Raw genomic sequence first — 20,401 nt, 5'->3', positions numbered from 1 at the left:
GAACATGATCTATATTTCTTTTTCATACACGTACAAATGTATATTCGAATCTAATACTATTATCTTCCTTTTCTTTCTTTTTTTTTTCTTTTACTCGAAACAATTTACAATTACTTGAAATATACTTCATTCCCGTTAAGAAGCAACGTCGAATTTATCGGAATCACCGAATATCTCGAACCGGTTTTTATTCTATTTCCCTTATCGCGAAACGAACAATCGACGGTATTTGAAGCACCAAAGTTATTTGAATCGTGGTCAATTTGGCGGGAAAATAGAACGGTAATACAAAATGCGGTTGGTATTGGTCGGCAACATGCCACAATGTGTTACATTATTCCCATAGCGTGGCGCGTTTGTTCGAGAAGTGATATTTAGAAGTGTGGTCGCGGTAATTGTGAGCCCGGGCCGCATAAATATGTGTCAGGATACGAAGTTGGAGTATTTTTGTCCCCGTTTCATCTTGCTCCCCTTTTTCCATGGCGAAATCTTTTGCCTTTTTGCGGGCCGATTACCGAGTGCGTGGCTCACGGGGTATTACACGCAAACCGGGAACCTCGTATCGATGATTAATTGCTTTTCGCTTACACGCAAACCCGTTTTTGTGCGCGGGCAAAGAAACCGCGGGAGCCGAGCGATTCTTTCAATCTGGCCATTTATTTTGTAACCTCGCGACGCCACGTTGGAAATTCTAACGAGCTTTTCTCTTTTTTTTTCAAGTCGACGTAATTAACATCGCGTATAGGAGTTTAAACGCATACGTCACGTCAACGTGTTTATTCTCTGCGGTTGGTAGCCGCTTTTATTGAATAATCTCGCCCCGATGCTCTCCGTTTTAACACGCGATAAATCTTTGATAGTGTACGGTCCGATTACAGATCAGAATCTGCGATTTGCACGAATCCAAGATCTCTTTACAACGGATATAATTTACTTTGCGTTACGTCGAGAGATTGGAATTATAATCTAAATTATCGATCGAGAGATCTTATCGAATAGGAACCTATGTAATTTCCATTTGAAAGAAATATACAAATCTCTCGAAAATTATAAAGACATTTTTATAAAATGTCATGTCGTAAAGTCTAATGTCATATTTCTCATCCACGATTTCGATCATCTTCTAATAAAAGGATACGCGATATAACTTTTAAGTAAAAATAGCTTTATCTCGCGAAGGGGCTCGAAGAATAAAGAAAGGTGTATGCATTAATCCTGGAGTAATGGAGGCTCGGATAAAGCGACAACAAAGCGGGATACTCTTTATTCAACCCTTATGGCTGGGTGTCAAGAGTCAATGCTCGTAACGCTTCTCGAGCAGGACCGAGGATGGCAACTCGTGTTTACACGGTGACTTTTATTAGAGAATCAGTGTTCGGTGCGGTACGACGAGTTTCACCTTCGAGGTGGAAGGAGCCCATTGTTCCTCGGCGTCCGGCCTCTCGCCTGGACGGGTGTTCCTAAATTATTGTTTCTCCTTCGAGCTTCCAACCGTCTCCCATCTTCTCACTCTTCTCGATCGTGGTACTCATTCTTCCGCAGGGCGATCCTCTTGCTCGTTCTAGCCCTTAAAATGTTCGAAGATGTCCACGAAAACGTTAATTTTTCTCTTCTTTGAAAAGTCTAAATTATTTCTCTCACATAGACTTAATTATTTCTCGTCAAAAAAATAATCGTAAATGATGACTTTTAACTTATACGTCGTTGAGTGTCTCTTTTTTCCAAATTGTCTCACAAAATACACGTTAACACGTATTGTTGAAGCACACCACTAAATATAAAACTCGTATAAATACCAAATCGTAAATGTATATATACAGACACACTTGACTTACTCTATAACGATACAGCATTACCATCATCCTTCCATTATAGAGCTAGAGATAAATCATCCCGCATCTCTGTTCCTCCACCCTTTGTCTCAGAAGGAACCAGAGCTCCAATGGTTATTTCTCGCGTTTACGATACCCTGTCTTTATTTCGAGGGGGGGCATGGTCGGGATGGGAGCCGAATCGGCGGGGAAGAATCGAGAAGAAGAGGCTGCACGGCGCGTATCGATGTTTACGAGGCGAAATAAACGGCGGCGACGGCGCCGCCGCCGCTGCCATCGGCGTGCGGTTATTTCGTATTACTTTGCCCGTTTAATGGCGTCCCTAAAGTGGCGCATAAAAATCGACGCTCGCCTCCTCCTAGAAGGTGGTCGCCGGAGCCGCGCCATTCTTTCAAACCCGCAAAAGAAACCATCTCGCCGCGGGATTTCGGTTTCGTGGCCGTTCGACGTCGTCGGCTCGTTTCCTTCGCGTGGTGCCCCCTCCCTCCCCGTTCACTCGCCGGTGGCTCGCCGCTTTTTGCCGGTTTCGCTCGCAGATTCACTCATTGGCGAGTCCACGTGGCGATGGCTTTCTTCGCCTCGCGGGTCGTCGACGGTGGTGATCCGCCGATGATACATTATGCATCGCGCGGGAGACTCGTTTGCGTGATCCGAGAGTTTGGGAATGGCCGAGGGGTGGTCGCGAAATTTGCGAGGATGAGGTGTACCAGTCGTGAACGATTAGTAATGGAAAGATTTCAACGATCGGCGAAGAATTGATTTTTCAGAGGCTGGAGTATTGGTATTTGTATCATTCGATGGATGATGTTGATTGGTTTGTATCGATATTTTGTAATAATGTGATAATTGAATTTGAAGTTTATGATATTCATAATATACTGCTTTAATCATTTGAATAGGTATTATAAGTAATTTTAATGTTGATAAAATATCTTTCTTTAAATAATTTGTAATATGAAACGCTGCAATTTTGAAATTTTTCTTTAGTAGATAAATTTTATGCAGCCTTAAAGATAAAAGAAGTAATCAATTTTGAATATGTATGGAAAATCGATAAAATTTGATTTATATTTTGAGTTTGACACATGGCCTAATAACGAAAACAAGGCTTTGTATCACACGATTGATAAAATATTACTTTTTAAAATTTAATTTAAAATTAAAATCGTGTTCTATATTACGCGTTTCTTTTTAATTATTTGAAAATGATTTCATCTTCGATACATGAAATAAATTATATAAAGAAAAAAAAAAACACGATTCAAAATTACACTCGTATTCTTGTACACTTGATCACTTAGGGAAAAAATGCTATAACAATTTACTACATTTTACTAGATACGATTTTTTTCCATTCTATGAATTACCTTTCTACTTATATGCCCATAAATTTATCTCGAGATACAAAATATCTTAAGGTTCAAGTTCCAACATGACAAGATTAAAGGAAGTACCTTGTATACATAAAAAGAAAAGAAATTTTTTACATTATTATCACTTAAGAATCTTGTTCCAATGTCGTAAAATTAAAGGAAACCGCTATCAATTTCGCCTCATCTCCTCCCATAAACGTCAACTTAAATACACGAGAGGCGCGTGAAAATCGACACCCTAACAATAGTTCCTAGAAGAAGGCAGGAATAATTGGGCGAACCATAGGGGAATTCGCGCCTCCCATAATCGATACCGGGTCGCCATTGTCTTTCAGAAGCGCGCAGGCGTCGTAAATTTAGGAGAATTTTAATCTCAGCTCGGCCTGAGCTCGACCGGTAATTTTCGTAACCCCGTTGTCGAAGATAATTGCCACGTTTCCGCAGCCCCACGGGGCTCGAAATTCGCCGATGAATTTCGTGGCCCGGGTCCCAGGCCCACGAAAACGAAGGAGAACGTGTTGCCTGGCCGACCTCGACCGACACTTCTTCACGGCTCCAACTACCACTTTTCTCCTCCCCGACTAAACCTCGACCATTCGCCTCTCTCGGTTATCTCGCGCGTATCTCTCCTCTTTTTTTTACTCTTTCCTCTCTCTCTCCTCTCCCTCTTTTAATACTTCTTTTTTTCCTCTCATCGCGGCCTCGCCGTAACTTTCCGTTTGACGCGGCTCGGGAACCACCGACGCGACGGTGGTTGCATCGGCTGTCTCGTAATTCAGTTACCTTGCAACCTCGTGAAAGATCTTCGTCCCCCCCAGAAGAGCATGCTTCTGTTGCGTGGGCAACGGTGTGAAGAGTCGCCTTTTACGAGGAGTCGGAGTTGTTTTTCGCATCCTTGGAACAGACTTTTACGATGGAAAAACTTCTCGATTATTTAGTGTAAGGTGTAAGGTGAATATTTGATACTTGTTTGTTTAAGATTTACAATTAATCTCAAGTATAATTCACACATTTTTGTTTGAGTTGTTCCTTTTTAATGGGGATATTCATTTTTCAAATCGATCTTTAATATATTCTTCTTTTTCCAACTTCTTTTTTTTAAGTTTCATTTAAAAAAATCATCATTTAAAATCAATCTTTGGTTGATTTAACGCGATAAAAGATTATATTTAAATACTCGATTCGAGCAGTTTGCAAGGTTCTCGGAAATCAGGTTGATTTTACGGGCCGTGATCGCATGGCGCCGATGAAAAGTTCCGAAGAAACGAGGGAGAAGAAAAGAGATCGACACGTCCCCGGAGGGTTCGGAACCAGTGCTCCTTATATTCCTGCTGCTGTAAGAATTTCCATCGTACGGCCGTTTCACGGGGCAAAGTGGGGCGAGGAGAGAGGCGCGCGTCGCGCGGAATATAAAAGGGAAACGCACGAGTGGAAAAGGAAGGATTCTGCTGTAAAATAGCAAACTGGTAGAGGAAGGGACGGGAGTCAGGGAGATGTACGAGAGTTGAGAACGTGGCGTTGCCTGAAAAGGAAGCCGACGGCGCCTCCACTTAGCGGAAGTCGCCCTCCGACTAGTTTTACACGCAACTGATCGCCAGTCCCGCGAATATAACCAGTATTGCGACTAACAATCGAGTCAATAAAATTGACATTTGAAGAAGAGGATCGCTAATTAGCACCGTGATTATGCGAGCAAAAGCACGTTTCAATGCGAATTCATTTCATTAGTATTCGAAATTTAAGAATTAAACCAATCTAAATTAACATCTAAATTTCTAAAAAGTTAAATAAAAACCATTCGCCAAAATTTTCTAACGAAAAGGTAGCATAAACCTGCGCCGAACAAATTTAATTTAATAACCCTAATGAACTTCTTGCCCGAACTAGAACGTTCCTCCTTACGGATGAGGAACCTAACCCTCATGCCTGGCTCGCAAGAAACAAAGTTGCCGCTTCTTATCTCGGCCAACGATTAGGACATTAATCTTCGAGGCGGAGGAAACGCGTGGTCCGCGAGGCTTATTGGCCGACAAGAATCCCGCAGCGATGCAGATCCACGTCCGATCCGCATTCTCAAAGTTTGTGGCGCCGTTCTGCATTCGTCCACTACGTCCGCAGCATCTGGCCGCTACGAAATACCGAGGGTCCGGTTGTTCCGACGCTTCTTCCATGTCTCTCTCCCTCTCTCCCTCTCTCTCCTTCTCTCTGCTTGTGTATACCTTCTTCTACGCGCGGTGGCCAAGATTCGCAAGAAGGATGTCGTTGCGCAATTATTTTCGCATGATTCCGATCGGCCGGCCAGATTAAGACCGCCGATGGAACGCAGCGTCGCGTTCGTTTGCGATCCGCGTTACGCAGCAAAACCGAATTCCCGAGGACGGGGGGCCGATACGTGCGAGTATGCGCCGCGACGCGGGCGACGCGATCCCATCCCCGGCTCCCAGGGCCGAATTTCGTCGCCACGTCGGGACAAAGACGTAAACAGATGAAGAAGTTTGGAGAGGAAGGGCGGATCTTGGTTCGGACGTCTGTCGATCGGAGATCGCTTTTTGCCGCGCGTTTCGGTCTCGATCTCTCGGCCCGTTCCCCGATCTCGATGTTCCGCTTATTAACGAAGTTATGAATGATATCGGGCGGAAATTGGCCGCGCGATCAGCGGCGCGATTGATAATTAAGCTTATTAGGGTTTTTTGGTGATACGGTGTTTGGGAAATTATTTAGAAGTAGGAAGGTAGAAGGGAGAATTTGGAATGGAGTGGATAAAATTAAACTGATTAGGATTGATTCTTGGATTTGTGGATTGTAATATTTAATTTGAGAATAACGAAGAGAGTAAATAATCCTGGATTTTTGAGAATCGATAATTTCTTATATTCGATATAAATCGAATATTAAGTTATACGAAGTTTGTTGTCGCTTTATCCTTTCGAAGTTGTTCACATTACACTGAAATTAAAAAATAAAATTTCAATGGCAAAAGAAATATGTAGAAAGAAGTGTATATATATGTACCAGATATAATATCGATGCGTAATCATAGTAGAGTCTTTCACAAGTAATGGTAGTTGCACAATGAAATCAAATGTGCACGCGTGTTATGGAAGTGATTCGCCCACTGGCACGGTTTCAAAGTTTAGAAAGCTATCTATAGATCGTGGAAGCGCTTTCGACGATGTGGGTGGCGACCTCAGCCACCGTTCCACTCCGTGATTCTATGAACGGAGAGGGTCGTTGACGTACGGAAGTCGTGCGACCAGTCTCTATATCTCAGTCATTTACGAAATGTCACCGTAGTTGTGTCGATAATTCTACAACATAGTGCGATGGGCCGTGTTAGTTTTATTTTATTTTCAAACACGTGTTTCTCGAACGACGACATTTGAGTATCTTGTATCAAACGCGCATAAATTGTGAAAAACGTTGAGATTATGATTGAAAGGATTTCGTAAATGTTAAACGTGATATGATTTGTGAAATTGTGTGAATGTATATGTTCAATTAAAAAGAAAATAAGTTGAAAAGAAAGAATATATTTTTTCTACAGAAGAATTATCTTCAAATAATAGTTAGTGTTAATTATGTTTTAATAGATCTAATTTACCTTGTATATTTTATCCTTTAAAAGAAATTAAGTGTTTGTGTTAAAATGAGAAACACTTTTACATAATAAAACTCTGTAATACTCATTAAATAAAAGAGCATAATTAATTTCAAGTAATTTGTTAATTTAGATGAATATTTAAAATAATATTGTTGTAAATTATATTTTTTCCATTGAAATGTATATTAAATACTTACTTCTTTTTTGTTACAGTTTGCATTGGAACCAATGGCCGCCTCTCTGTTCCGTCCAACAAACAACACCACTACCGGAATCTTCGAGACCGGTACACCAACTGTACTTACGTTGACGGCAATCTGGAGATCACATGGCTCCAGAACGAGACATTCGACCTCAGTTTCCTCCAGTATATACGGGAGGTCACAGGTTACGTGCTCATCAGCCACGTGGACGTCAAGAAGATCGTTTTGCCGCGATTGCAGATCATACGAGGAAGAACACTGTTCAAGCTCACCATTCATGACATCGAGTTCGCCCTATTCGTCACGATGTGTCAGATGCAGAACTTGGAGATGCCAGCCCTCAGAGGTAAGCTCATTTTATTCATTTCCTACTTTCCATAAACAAAAACATCAAAGTTTTAAAATATAATACCTTATAAGTACAAGCAAGATTAATCATAAACATTATTTAACTCCGATAAATTCAACCATTGTTATTAAAAAAAAAAAATACACTTCGAATTTCACGATTAAACTAAATCACGCGTGTCGTTGCCAGATATCCTCAACGGCAGCGTGGGCATGTACAACAACTACAACCTGTGCCACATCCGCACGATCAACTGGGAGGAAATAATCACAGGGCCGAGTGCAATGTACTCCTACGTGTACAATTTTACGTCTCCGGAACGCGCCTGTACACCCTGCGATAAGAGCTGCGAGCAAGGCTGCTGGGGAGAGGGGCCTGAGAACTGTCAGAAGTATTCGAAGACAAACTGTTCGCCTCAGTGCTGGCAGGGCAGGTGCTTCGGGCCCAATCCGCGGGAGTGTTGCCATCTTTTTTGCGCCGGTGGCTGCACAGGCCCGAAACAGAGCGACTGCATCGCCTGCAAGAACTTCTTCGATGACGGTGTGTGCACGCAGGAATGCCCGCCCATGCAAAAGTAAGTAAGAATGATTCCGTATCTCGTTGCGCCTCCCCTCTTACGAATTTGAATCTGGGTCGCGATTTCAATTTTGATCGACAAAATCGTTTCTTAAAATAATAATTATTCATTACAAATCCTTTGGTATTGAGAATACGATAATATTCCAAAGTAATAGATAATTAAAATATATAATTAGGACATCGAAGATTGATCTTGATCCTTTACATAAAGAAATGTACTGGGAAATGCATATAAAAAGCATATTTCTTATTTATTTACGTAAAGGATCGATCGTTAGTTCGATTATAAATGTCATTCTACAATTGAAATAATGAAATTGGCTCGCTACACGCCCACGCGATTAATAAAAACCAATACCTTCAGATCACAGAATCGTTTTGCATGGTCTAATGATATCGTACATCACAATAAAATAATATTTCATGGATTATATATCGGAATGAGTAATCAAGATCTAGAGAAACGTAAGAATGGTCTATGAAACCCCGTTGATATTCGAACATTACCCGGGTTTACCGCGTTTTATAACAATATCCTTATCATCGATAAATCTTTCCTGCTTACCAATTTCCCAGATGCAAAATCGCATTAAAAGTTGAAAACTCCCCTAAAGCTTTACGATTCTAGGCATCACGGCTCGAGGATTACGACGTATCATTTCTTCCAGATACAATCCTACGACGTATTCGTGGGAGCCTAATCCTGACGGCAAGTACGCGTATGGCGCAACCTGCGTGAGAAGATGTCCGGAACACCTTCTGAAAGACAACGGGGCTTGCGTAAGATCTTGCCCGCCCAAAAAGAAGGCGTTGAACGGTGAATGCGTGCCCTGCGACGGACCCTGCCCGAAAACCTGCAAAGGTGTCGAGAAAGTGCATTCCGGGAATATCGACAGCTTCAAGGATTGCACCATCATCGAGGGATCCATCACGATTCTAGACCAAAGTTTCCAAGGATTCCAACACGTGTACAGGAATTTCAGTTTCGGCAAACGTTACGAGAAAATGCATCCGGACAAGTTGGAGGTGTTCAGCACCTTGAAAGAGATCACAGGGTTTTTAAATATTCAAGGTGATCACAAGGATTTCAAGAATTTATCGTATTTTCGGAATTTGGAGGTGATAGGCGGGAGAACTTTGACCGAGTACTTTGCATCGTTGTACGTCGTGAAAACGTCGTTGGTCTCGTTCGGGCTTAGCTCGCTCAAGAAAATTTATTCCGGCTCGATAGCCATTCTGGAGAACAAGAATCTATGCTACGCGCAAAGTATCAATTGGACCAGGATCAAGAAATCGTCGGAACACGAGAGTTTGTTGTCCAATAATCGGAACGAGAGCGAATGCAGTGAGTACATTATTTGATAATTATCAATTTTTTTTTTAATAAGATGAAACGATAAAGCTAAAAAAATAATATAGATAATAACGATATTATATAAATTTATAATACAATACATTATATAAATACCTTTTATTACAGTAAAAGATGGACTAGTGTGCGACGAGCAATGCTCCGACGAAGGTTGTTGGGGGCCCGGCCCGGCACAGTGTTTGTCCTGCAAGAACTTTATTTTAGGAAACGATTGCCTTCAAGATTGTACCGCGCCAGGGTAAGAATAAAAATTCATTCTGAAGAAACTCTGGTATCAATTGTATCGTAACGTAAATAACACGGGTTACTTCTCTATGTTAAATTTGCCTACCTCAGATTGTGGATCGAAGGTAAACTGCAAAAATACCTGGGAAGGCTTTCGTTCCTTTCGCTGCACTCTTCTTTTTGCTCTCTTTTTTATTATATTCTGGCCTCTTATCCGAAAGAAAAACAATCATTTTTTTTTTTTATTACCGTTTTCCAGAATCTACCAGGCGGATGAGAAGACGTGCAAAGTGTGCCACGAGGAGTGCGACGGTTCTTGCATAGGGCCGAACACGGATCACTGTAAGAAATGCAAACACGCGCGAGACGGTCCATTTTGCGTGCCGGAGTGCCCGGCCTCGAAATATAATGACAACGGTGTGTGCAAAAGCTGTCACGGGAACTGCGTGGGTGGTTGCGAGGGGCCTGAAAACAACATAGGCCCTAATGGATGCCACAGTTGCGATAAGGCGATCCTCAACGACCATGTACCTGAAGGATGTCTGCAAAAAAAGGAGTCCTGCCCTGACGGTAGGTGACCAAGCATTTATTTCATTTCAATGAGGACAAGCTTCTTATCGAGCTGAAATTCTAGTACACTTAACTGTACACTTCAAATCGTAACTTGATTTTCAAGAATCGGTTTCTTTGGTTTGTCGTCATTTTTATACTTATTCCGTTATTAATAGTTTCGATTCTCGTACTTTATAATATTCCAATCCATAATTTTTTAAGGGATTGCTATTAATTTATCCCAAATCTATGGAATTCAATTTCGAATTTCGAACATCGAATAACGGATGACAAAATTGATTAAATAATTTTTAAGCATAGATACTTCTTGATTATTTTATAATATTTCTTCATGTTGTTACGAATAATAAAGGTTATATCTTGAATGAATATTATAATGTAATAATTTTATTTTCCAGGATATTATTACGAATGGGTGAGTCCTCTAGAGCAGGGGCCATTGAAGCCATTAGCGAGCAAGGCTGTTTGTCGAAAATGTCACTCTCGTTGCAAGAAGTGCACGGGATACGGTTTCCACGAGCACGTGTGCCAAGAATGTACAAAATACAAGAGGGGTGAACAGTGCGAAGACGAATGTCCCGCGGATTATTTTGCAGACGCCAATAAACTTTGTATACCGTGCTTCAGCGAGTGTCGAGGGTGTTTTGGACCGGGCCCTAATCAGTGTTATAAATGTCGAAATTATAAGATCTATATCGTACGTATAATATATTCATTTTTTATTTCTAAATTTGCAAATCTCATCTTTTCTTTTAATTCTAATTTCTAATAAATGGTTCGATATACTTCATTTGATATTTCAATGATATTTCTCTTGAATATCAGTAAATATTCAATAGATTGATTCAAATAAATTGTAAAATGATATTCTTCAAATGTCTTAAGACTTTCATTTGCTTCTTGGCAAATGATATTCGTCAAGTATTGTACAATTTGTACATTCAAAATTATCCAAGTTCAAATATTTTCTCTTTTATTATTCCAGGATGAAGATACAGACGGGAACACTACATCCTTCAACTGCACCGAAACTTGTACTCCCGAATACCCTCACAAAATCTTCAATCCAGACAGCGAACCGTATTGTTCCCTCGAAACCGCTGGTTTAATAGAAAACGAGCTTCAACCGGCCATCTTAGCAGGTGTCGCGGTATTTGCTTTAGCGTTTCTAGTGGTTGCGGCCATCATCATGTATTTCTGGCGTGTACGAGCAAAAGCCAAAGAAAACACCGTGAAGATGACAATGGCATTGACCGGTTTGGACGACAACGAACCCCTTCGCCCAACTGGCGTCAAGCCGAATTTAGCCAAATTACGTATAATAAAGGAAGAAGAAATGAGAAAGGGCGGAATTTTGGGATACGGTGCTTTTGGAAACGTTTACAAAGGTGTTTGGGTGCCCGAGGGAGAGAACGTGAAGATTCCAGTGGCTATAAAAGTTTTGCACGATGGTACGGGGGCGAACACCTCGAAAGAATTCTTGGACGAGGCGTACATCATGGCCAGCGTGGAGCATCCGAACTTGCTTCAATTACTGGCCGTCTGCATGACGTCACAAATGATGTTGGTTACCCAATTGATGCCTTTGGGCTGCCTCCTCGACTTCGTGCGCAGATTCAAAGATAAAATTGGCTCGAAAGCGTTGTTAAATTGGTGTACACAGATTGCCAGAGGGATGGCCTATTTGGAGGAGAGAAGATTGGTTCACAGGGATCTTGCTGCTCGAAACGTTCTCGTGCAAACGCCTAATTGCGTTAAGATCACCGATTTCGGATTGGCCAAATTGTTGGACATCAACGAGGAACAATACAAGGCTGCCGGTGGCAAGATGCCGATCAAATGGCTGGCGTTGGAGTGCATTCAACACCGAGTCTTCACCCACAAGTCGGACGTTTGGGCTTTTGGCGTCACTATCTGGGAGGTTCTTACGTACGGTGGTAGACCGTACGAGAACGTGCCTGCTCGAAACGTGCCAGAATTATTGGAGAAAGGCGAAAGATTACCTCAACCGGCGATTTGTACAATTGACGTGTACATGATCATGATCAAATGTTGGATGCTGGACGCCGAGTCGAGGCCTAGTTTTAAAGAATTGGCGGAAGACTTTGCGAAGATGTCTAGAGATCCTGGCCGATATCTTGCTATCAAGGGCGATAAATACATGAGACTACCTTCGTATACACTGCAGGTTAGTGAATTCGTAGATGGAATAAATTTTAATTATACAATATTGTAACTTGTTCTTCAATTTTGCAATAAAATTTGCAAATGGACAATTAATATTAATCCTGCAATATATTTATTTAGGACGAAAAGGAGATGATACGAAATCTTGCATCAGCTATGGACGGCCCCGAGGCTTTAGTAGACGCTGACGAGTATCTGCAGCCAAAATCCAGGGCTCCGATTCCACCAGGACTTTCTGCATCCAGTACTTCCGGCTCTCCGCCAAACACGCCTGTGAAACCTTGCTGGCCAAATGGCAAACCATTAGCCGCCGACTCTCCCACGCCCCAGAATCAACAAAATTGGGACAGGGAGTTGTTGAGGTATGGCGCGAATCACAGGAACGGAAATGTGTCATCGCACGAACCAGGAAATTCCGCACAACACGGGCATTACACGCCTCCCAACGGCCATTGTGGACACGTCGTGGGATCGGATAGTACAGCTTCGAGATATTGTTCGGATCCGTTGAAAATGATCGATGTCAGAGGTGGGTTGATTGTTACCATTTACTTAGAATTTTAATTTTCTTCTTAAATATCTCATTAACGTCACAATGCATCGTGTAAACGTTAATATTATTGTATTACAAAGAAGAATTAATAATTAATTCTTCCACGAATGAAATTTTCGTTTACCTGTGACAGAAATAATTGCAATTAATTTTTATCGTAATCTAAAAATTATGGAGCGAAGATTATAAATGCTGATATGTTACACAACACAATGGCAATTTGTTTACAATGATAGATAATTAAAATTAATATTATTTCTCTTAATATACGAATAAATATGGGATATATAAAATATTAAATAAAAACCTATTCTATTATTATGTAGATTGCGATGTGACGGATGATTGTTTCGACGGTGAAGTGAACTCTGCTCATCAGCAAGCTCAAGTAGGTAATCTAAAGCTCGATTTGCCATTGGACGAAGACGATTATTTGATGCCATCGCCGCAATTGCCGACGAATACAACGCAATACATGGATCTCATAGGGGACTCGAAACCTACGGGTAAGCACGAAATCATCTCGAATGTAAAAAAATTATTAGAATGTAAATGATAATTCTTATTGTTTCTCATTCCCAGAAATGGAACCAAAGCGAGTAAACAACGGTTACCGAAAGTATCCTGAATTCCTCACCATTCAAGGAAAGACATCGTTGGACAATCCAGAGTACATAATGTCTCAGGACGAAGGACCATTAACTCCGCAAACGATAGGTATTCCGACACCTGATCTGGAAAAGGTTTTAACGAATGGAACTTTTGGATCTCAAGTGAGACAAAGGAGTTCCGAAGAAGAATCCGATCACGAGTATTACAACGATTTCGATCGCTTGGAACGTGAACTACAACCGTTGAAACCACTTAGGAAGAACGAAACGACCGTTTGATTTCAAGTGAAAACGACGTTAGACACGAACTGTTATAGGATCCAGGCTTGAATTCGAAAGCCAGGATATTGTTCAATCGTCTGTTGATCGAGTGTCTCGATTTCGAGTTCAACAGACACGAATACACGAAATGGCGTAAATACGAATGTATCCGGCTCCTCGTTCTTGAGGAAACTTTCTTCAGTGTACTTACAAAGGACACTTTGTACTCAAAAGTGCCGTGTTCGATTGTGATTAGATGTAAAACGTATGAAACTGTGCTAATTTCACTTTTCAACGAGCTGACTAGCGAATAAAAAATACGCGCGTCATGAACTATTAAGAAGCGTGCGTGCGATGAACAAGTAGTGCAAAGATAATCTTAATGTGCCATTTACCGTGGCTTGTAAATAAAGAAAAGAAAAAAAGTACTATCTACCACTTGTATAAGACTATTATTAAAAGTTTAGGGAAACGATGTGCAAGTAAATGGCATAAATAATTGTTTCTTTCCTATCTCTGTCTTCGATTTTCAACTTTGATGGGCCACATTCGCGCGGTTTCCTCCCTTTTTATATCTGTTTTTCTTTTTTTCGTTTTAAATTTAATATTAACGCGTTGAAATATATAGAAAAATTGTTTTAAACGCGCGGACGTGGACGCGAAAGAATAAAATTATTACATACACAAGTATCCTGTATTTCTTCTCTTTCGTTCTTTTGTTCTCAATTGTATATTTCATCGCGATTGATTATGCTTATGAGCTGTCAAAAATTGCACACGGGGCTCCTCAGAAATTAAATTAAAGATCTGACGAAAATTAAAGCCTCTTCGTGGTGCGGAAGATATCAGTTCGCTCCTTGACTGTGATAAGAAACGTTTTACTATTACTCAAACAACTATTTTACTCGGAGGACGAAAGAAACATTTCGATCGTTTATCCTCTCCTGTTTTCTCTTTTCTTCTCTCTATTTCTATATATATATATATATATTGCAGTAAGCTACGACAGTACGAGTGAATACGAATTGTCCTAATTTACTGCCTGAATAGTAACGAGTTTCTTGAGTCGCAACACGAAGATCAATCAAGGAATCCAGGGATTCATAGAAGTATTCAAAAGGACAATGAAAGAAATGGACGCTTGTCTCCCCGAGATTCTTGTCTTGCGGCTCTACTTAATTAAAATGTTTCAACGATGCTCTATATTTTTTTATGCCATCGCCTTTTATAATACATGGGACCAATGAAATTGGCCTCGGCACGAAATTATCTCGATTTTTATTCGTAGAAACGCGTCTGTGTACATAAGATTAGTGATTAGCGCGTAAGATATTCTACATTGCGTAGAAAACGGAAAAGTACTTGAGTAAAATAAGTAAGCTATGTATGTTTTCTTTTTCATCTCGAAAATTTCGGACGTACGAAAGAGAAAATACGGAATAAACTAAGCGCAGCGCCGATACGCGAATTATATACGGGGGTTTATGCTGTGCCGCGTAATCATAGGATTAGGACGTGCCATGTTGTGTACAGGGAACGCGCGGAAGAAAAGAAAAAAAAAAAAAAAAGAAGAAGAAAGAAAAAATAATAAAAAATGGCGCACACATTTCGTTACTAGAGAAATCGTAATTATACGAATCGTGTTCAAATTTGAAATTTAAGAAAAAAAGGGAAAAAAAAAATGGATACATCGAGGCATTTGTATTCGACTAGTTAAAAATAACATGTTTAAGCGTGCACGAGATTTACGATCTCATTCATGATGGTATTATAGCGAAGATCAAATTTTTTAACAATGCTCGAGATTCTGTGATAAAACTGGGATCAATTTAAAAAAAAAGAAATTATTTAATTATATATTTTTGATAATAATAAAATTGCACGAATTTCTAATCTCGTCGCACGCGGAATGCATGCTTTTACGTAAAGGATGATAGAATAAAAAAAAAAAAAATGTACATTGCGTTAAGCGTTATTAATGATTACGTTGACTTTTCTTTTTTTTTCCTGGAATATATTATATTTGTATCAATAATTGTGTTGCCGAACGGATCAACGTGTATCGCGAGAAAAAGAAAAAAAAAAAAAAAGAATGAGAAAACGTGTCTTTCTCCCATTATGCCTCTCCCGACATTATTCCTCTCCTCTACGATTCTGTAGAAAAAATCAGCAGTGATAACTGCAAGCGTAAATTTGAAATTGTACAATACCGTTCGATAGCCGGGATAAAATAGTTGCAAGGAATTGCATTTGCCATTCGGTTGTGGACATAGAACTTATAAAACTTTATATAATATCATTATATATCGTAAAGAAGTTATTGTAATAAAGAACCATCATCATTCTTACGAGACTTTCACAGTTTGTTTCTTTTTTTTTTGCACCAATATTTCATATTTATTATTATATTATTATTATGTATTATATTTTATATCTTTTTTGATATACATAAATAAATAAATAAATTTGTTTAAAATTTACAATAAATTGCGGAAAAAAAAAATTACCGTAACATTATGGCTTTTTATTTATTTCAGGAAATTTTAAAGAAAATGTATCAAATTTTCACATGCGAACTATATATACCGAATATTAATTAATTGAATTAAATAATATTATAGAGCAGAATAAAACAAATTAACGTCAAACAATATTTGAAACGTTTAAACGACCGGTATTCCCCCACTCAATGGCACGATTCTTGTAATTTCTCGTAGACGAATGGTCGAGAGATTTTATTACGTTGTAACTTTCCCACTCTCTATCTCATAGTTTGTTATTGCCAGTTACTGCACAATCATGCAGATAAGACTCATAAACTATATTTCGTCTGTTTTTATACAATTTAATAATTATAATACGAATAAAAAAAAATTAATAATTTAATAATTTGATAATTTACAAATCGAATTTTGATTTATAAATTAAATAAATAAAACAAAATAAAAAGAAGTGTTTTTTAAATAATTAATTTAATTCTTTGCTTATTTATATGAAGCTTTTGATAAAACTTAATTGAATTATTTATTGCAAAAAAACTCAATTTGTAATAATGGAAACAATAAGTGATCCATATCGAAGACATCTATTCGACAACGATTCTATATTTAATGTTTACAATGAAGAAACAACGAATTTATCAGTTGGTGCTCCCGGCCCTGATCTACTCCAATATTGTGTAGAAATGATAAAAAAAGCAACAGATCATCGATTGGTAAAAAGTTAAAAATATATAATTTTATTACAATACGTGTTAATTTATTATTAATGATTTTAATGGTTATATTGAAAGAATATTTCACATAGGAAGAAGAAAAGAAAGAAGGAAAGTATTATTTGTTTCAATATGGCATCACAGCAGGCTTATGGGAATGTCGTGAAGAATTAGCAAAATTTTTAACTAGACGTTACGGTGATCCTGTAAAACGTGAAAATTTAATTTTAACATGTGGAGCTTCACATGGTCTGCAACTTTTATTGAATACTATTATCGCTCCAAATGGAATAATATTTGTAGAGGAAGTCACTTATATGATAGCCTTAGATACTTTTAAACAATTTCCATTAATGAAAATAATCACAGGTATGTTTTCCAGATTTTTCCCATATATTATATTATATTATATTATAAATTTAATTAATATTAATAAATCTATGCTAATCTTTATTTATATATAGAATATAGAGAATGTAATTTAAGTCATATTAATTACATATAAATACATTTAAAATGCATTATATGAAATTCTTATTAAAGTTTTTAATAATTATTTATATACTATATATATATATTATATACTATATATATATATATATATATATATATATATATATATATATAGTATAAATAAAGATATATATACACACATATATATATATATATCTTTATTTCTCATTTTTAATATAGTACCAATGAAAAACGATATGGTAGATGTTAATGCATTTGAAAAAATAGTTATGGAACAGAAATGTGACCATAATTTTTTAACAAATGAGCAAAAAATATTCTGGGCTATGTTTTATACAATACCCACTTTTCATAATCCAACTGGATCAACTTTACTTGTTGGTAAATTAAAAATTTGTATATTTTACTAATTTGTTAAAAATTTAAAAGTTTTTATTTATTTTTTTTTTTTTTTTTTTTTTTTAGGAAATTGTAAACGTCTCGTTGAAATAGCACGAAAAAATTCTATAATAATCGTTTGTGATGATGTATACAACTTATTGTATTATGGAGATGGTTTACCACCACATAGATTATTTTTTTATGACCAACCAACAGATTCTGAATATCGAGATGGCAATATTATATCTAATGGGACATTCTCAAAAATTTTTTCTCCTGGTCTTCGTTTCGGATGGATAGAATGTAGTCCACGAATTGCCAAGATTTTTAGACAATCGTATAATATTTCTTTCCTATTATTCTTTTCATTTTTTTAATTATTAATATTAAGATGTATATATGACATATTGAAATTTAAATTAGCCATGAAATTAACAATGCTAATGAATTTAAATCTAATACAGGAATTATTTATAACAAGTATTTATTTATATTGCGAAAAATATGTGAATGAAGATATATGTAAATAACTTAACTATGATTAGTAACTTAAAATTTAATAATCAGATTGAGAACTTAATTATTTAGAATTTATGAATAATTTTAAGAATGATAAGTGATTTACAATCACATTTTCGAAAATAGAAATATATATCAAGAAATATATTACAAAAATTTAGTTAAAATAGAATATCAATTGATAAACTGTTAAGAGAACTATAATTGTAAACAATATTTTTAATTATATAATTATATAAATTATATTATATATTAATATTATATATTAATTATAAATTATATTATATATTAATTATATAAATTTTTTAGGGATTAACATATTATTATTTGATTTTTAAATTAATATTTTATAGAGGAATTTTATGCAGCGGTGGTGCAGTTAATCATTATATATCCGGTATTGTCACAAGTTTATTACAATTAAATATGCAAGATAATTACCTCGATAAATTAATACAAATATATAAGGTATATTTCATGAAATGAATTAAATTATTACTAATTTCTTTTAACAGTATTTTCTATTTTATAATTAGAGTTTAAAGATTATTAATCAATATATATATGCATATTTAATAAATAAATTCTAAAACTAAATATGGAAATTTCAAAAAAATTTAAACATTTGTACTTTAAAAAAATAGATAAATGAATATATTTTATACTTATAGGAACGATTATCTGTATTATGTAATATATTGGATCATTGTTTACCACAAGGCTGTTCATATAAAAGACCAGAAGGTGGTTATTTTGTATGGATTCATCTTCCCTTAGGTAATATATTTTTAAATTACTTATAAATAAATTTATTATTTACAAATAAATAAATTTTTTATATTAAAAGAAAATTTAACTTTTTTTAATTTATAGATATAAAAGCTAGTAATTTTATTGAATGGTGTCAAGAAACATTTAAAGTATCTGCCATACCAGGGATACGTTTTTCATATTTAGAAAAATCTAATAATTTTCTACGACTTAGTATAAGTTTTCATAAAAAAGAAATTTTAGAAACTGCCACAAAAACTCTTTGCAAAGCTCTTTTTAATTATATGCATAATGTATAATTATACATATATCAGAATAAATATGAAATATAAATAGTTATATGTAATTAATTATATAAAAAATAAGAATTATATATAATGTGTAATAATTTGCTAAATACTAAGTCCCTTTCGTTGAAATTTTTCATGACCTTTCTGCATAATTGTGGCTGAATTTCGTTGATGCAACATTTAATTTCCTCTTGTAATGCACGTGTGGTTGTGAGATTGTTGACAGATCTTTGACTTCAAATAACTTCATAAGAAGAAATTTAATGGTGTTAAATCACATGATCTAGGGGGATAATTTTGATCACCGAAACGAAAGTGCATGACTAGGAAATATCTCATGCAGTAATTGAATTGTTTTATTGGCTGTATGGCATGTGGCATCGTTTTGTTGAAATCATATATTGGCCATATCAATATCACTCAATTTCGGTAGAAAGAACTGTATTATCATGTCGCCATATCGAGCACCATTAATAGTTGCTGCTTGCTCAGCCTTATTCTCAAAAAAGTATAATCCAATGATGCCTGTTGTCCAAAATGCATACCAAACAGTGACACGTTGTAGGTGCATTTGTTTTTCGCTAATCACATGTGAATTCCCCGAACCCCAAACACGGCAATTTTGGCGATTAACAAAATCATCGAAGTGAAAATGTGCTTCATCGCTTATTTTGCGGCCACCAAACTTTAATTATTTTTAAAATATTGTTCAATAATGAAGACACGTTGTACCGTATAACACTCCATTTTTACTAACCCTTCCCCCTGGGAAACTTCAGGGTTGCCAACAACTTAATGGCGGCCAACAAAAATGGCGGCAAATTTAAATCTTGCGTTAATTTTGGAATATCCTATATATAGTCTTCCATATAATAAATAAATTTAATTACGAAATATTATTATAGAATTTTTGTTTTATAATTCATTTATTATTCATTTATTAATTATAATATAATATAATTTTAATTAATTAATTAATCAAAATTAATTAATAATTTTAATTAATTAATATGATATAAATTTTAACTTTAAC

General features: G+C 36.7%; 2 protein-coding genes across 6 annotated transcripts in view; both read left to right on the top strand.

The window, feature by feature from the left end:
- The window catches only part of LOC100577393 (epidermal growth factor receptor-like), a 156,154-nt gene extending 140,082 nt beyond the window's left edge, over window positions 1-16,072 (top strand). For 4 of the 5 annotated variants that reach the window (XM_026441432.1, XM_026441430.1, XM_026441434.1 and 1 more), the window contains 10 exons: window positions 7,020-7,355; window positions 7,548-7,932; window positions 8,606-9,282; window positions 9,418-9,547; window positions 9,794-10,104; window positions 10,506-10,804; window positions 11,093-12,295; window positions 12,415-12,823; window positions 13,174-13,353; window positions 13,430-16,072. In XM_026441432.1, coding sequence (XP_026297217.1) covers window positions 7,020-7,355; window positions 7,548-7,932; window positions 8,606-9,282; window positions 9,418-9,547; window positions 9,794-10,104; window positions 10,506-10,804; window positions 11,093-12,295; window positions 12,415-12,823; window positions 13,174-13,353; window positions 13,430-13,737 — 4,238 coding nt within the window. In that variant the 3' untranslated portion in view covers window positions 13,738-16,072. Of the gene's footprint in view, window positions 1-6,751; window positions 6,771-7,019; window positions 7,356-7,547; window positions 7,933-8,605; window positions 9,283-9,417; window positions 9,548-9,793; window positions 10,105-10,505; window positions 10,805-11,092; window positions 12,296-12,414; window positions 12,824-13,173; window positions 13,354-13,429 lie in introns of those variants that run through there. The other variant, XM_026441433.1, reaches the window with a different exon arrangement.
- Window positions 16,073-16,441: 369 nt separating this feature from the next.
- Window positions 16,442-19,876, top strand: LOC409721 (uncharacterized protein YER152C). Its single transcript, XM_393219.7, has 7 exons — window positions 16,442-16,933; window positions 17,026-17,302; window positions 17,627-17,788; window positions 17,873-18,125; window positions 18,661-18,775; window positions 18,979-19,084; window positions 19,181-19,876. Exons 1-7 carry the CDS (start codon window positions 16,772-16,774, stop codon window positions 19,375-19,377), a joined length of 1,272 nt encoding a protein of 423 aa, XP_393219.2. The 5' UTR covers window positions 16,442-16,771; the 3' UTR covers window positions 19,378-19,876.
- Window positions 19,877-20,401: the final 525 nt, after the last annotated feature.

This window comes from Apis mellifera, linkage group LG6, assembly GCF_003254395.2.
Source record: "Apis mellifera strain DH4 linkage group LG6, Amel_HAv3.1, whole genome shotgun sequence".
NCBI lineage: Eukaryota > Metazoa > Arthropoda > Insecta > Hymenoptera > Apidae > Apis > Apis mellifera.
This window is presented reverse-complemented; position numbering and strand designations above follow the sequence as displayed.

What these genes read in the sequence shown, in the direction of transcription:
- LOC409721 (XM_393219.7), top strand. Translation starts at nt 16,772, where the DNA reads ATGGAAACAATAAGTGATCCATATCGAAGACATCTATTCGACAACGAT. An exon ending in TGGATCAACTTTACTTGTTG is followed by an intron (nt 17,789 to 17,872) that starts GTAAATTAAAAA and finishes TTTTTTTTTTAG; the next exon opens with GAAATTGTAAACGTCTCGTT. An exon ending in ATGGATTCATCTTCCCTTAG is followed by an intron (nt 19,085 to 19,180) that starts GTAATATATTTT and finishes TTTAATTTATAG; the next exon opens with ATATAAAAGCTAGTAATTTT.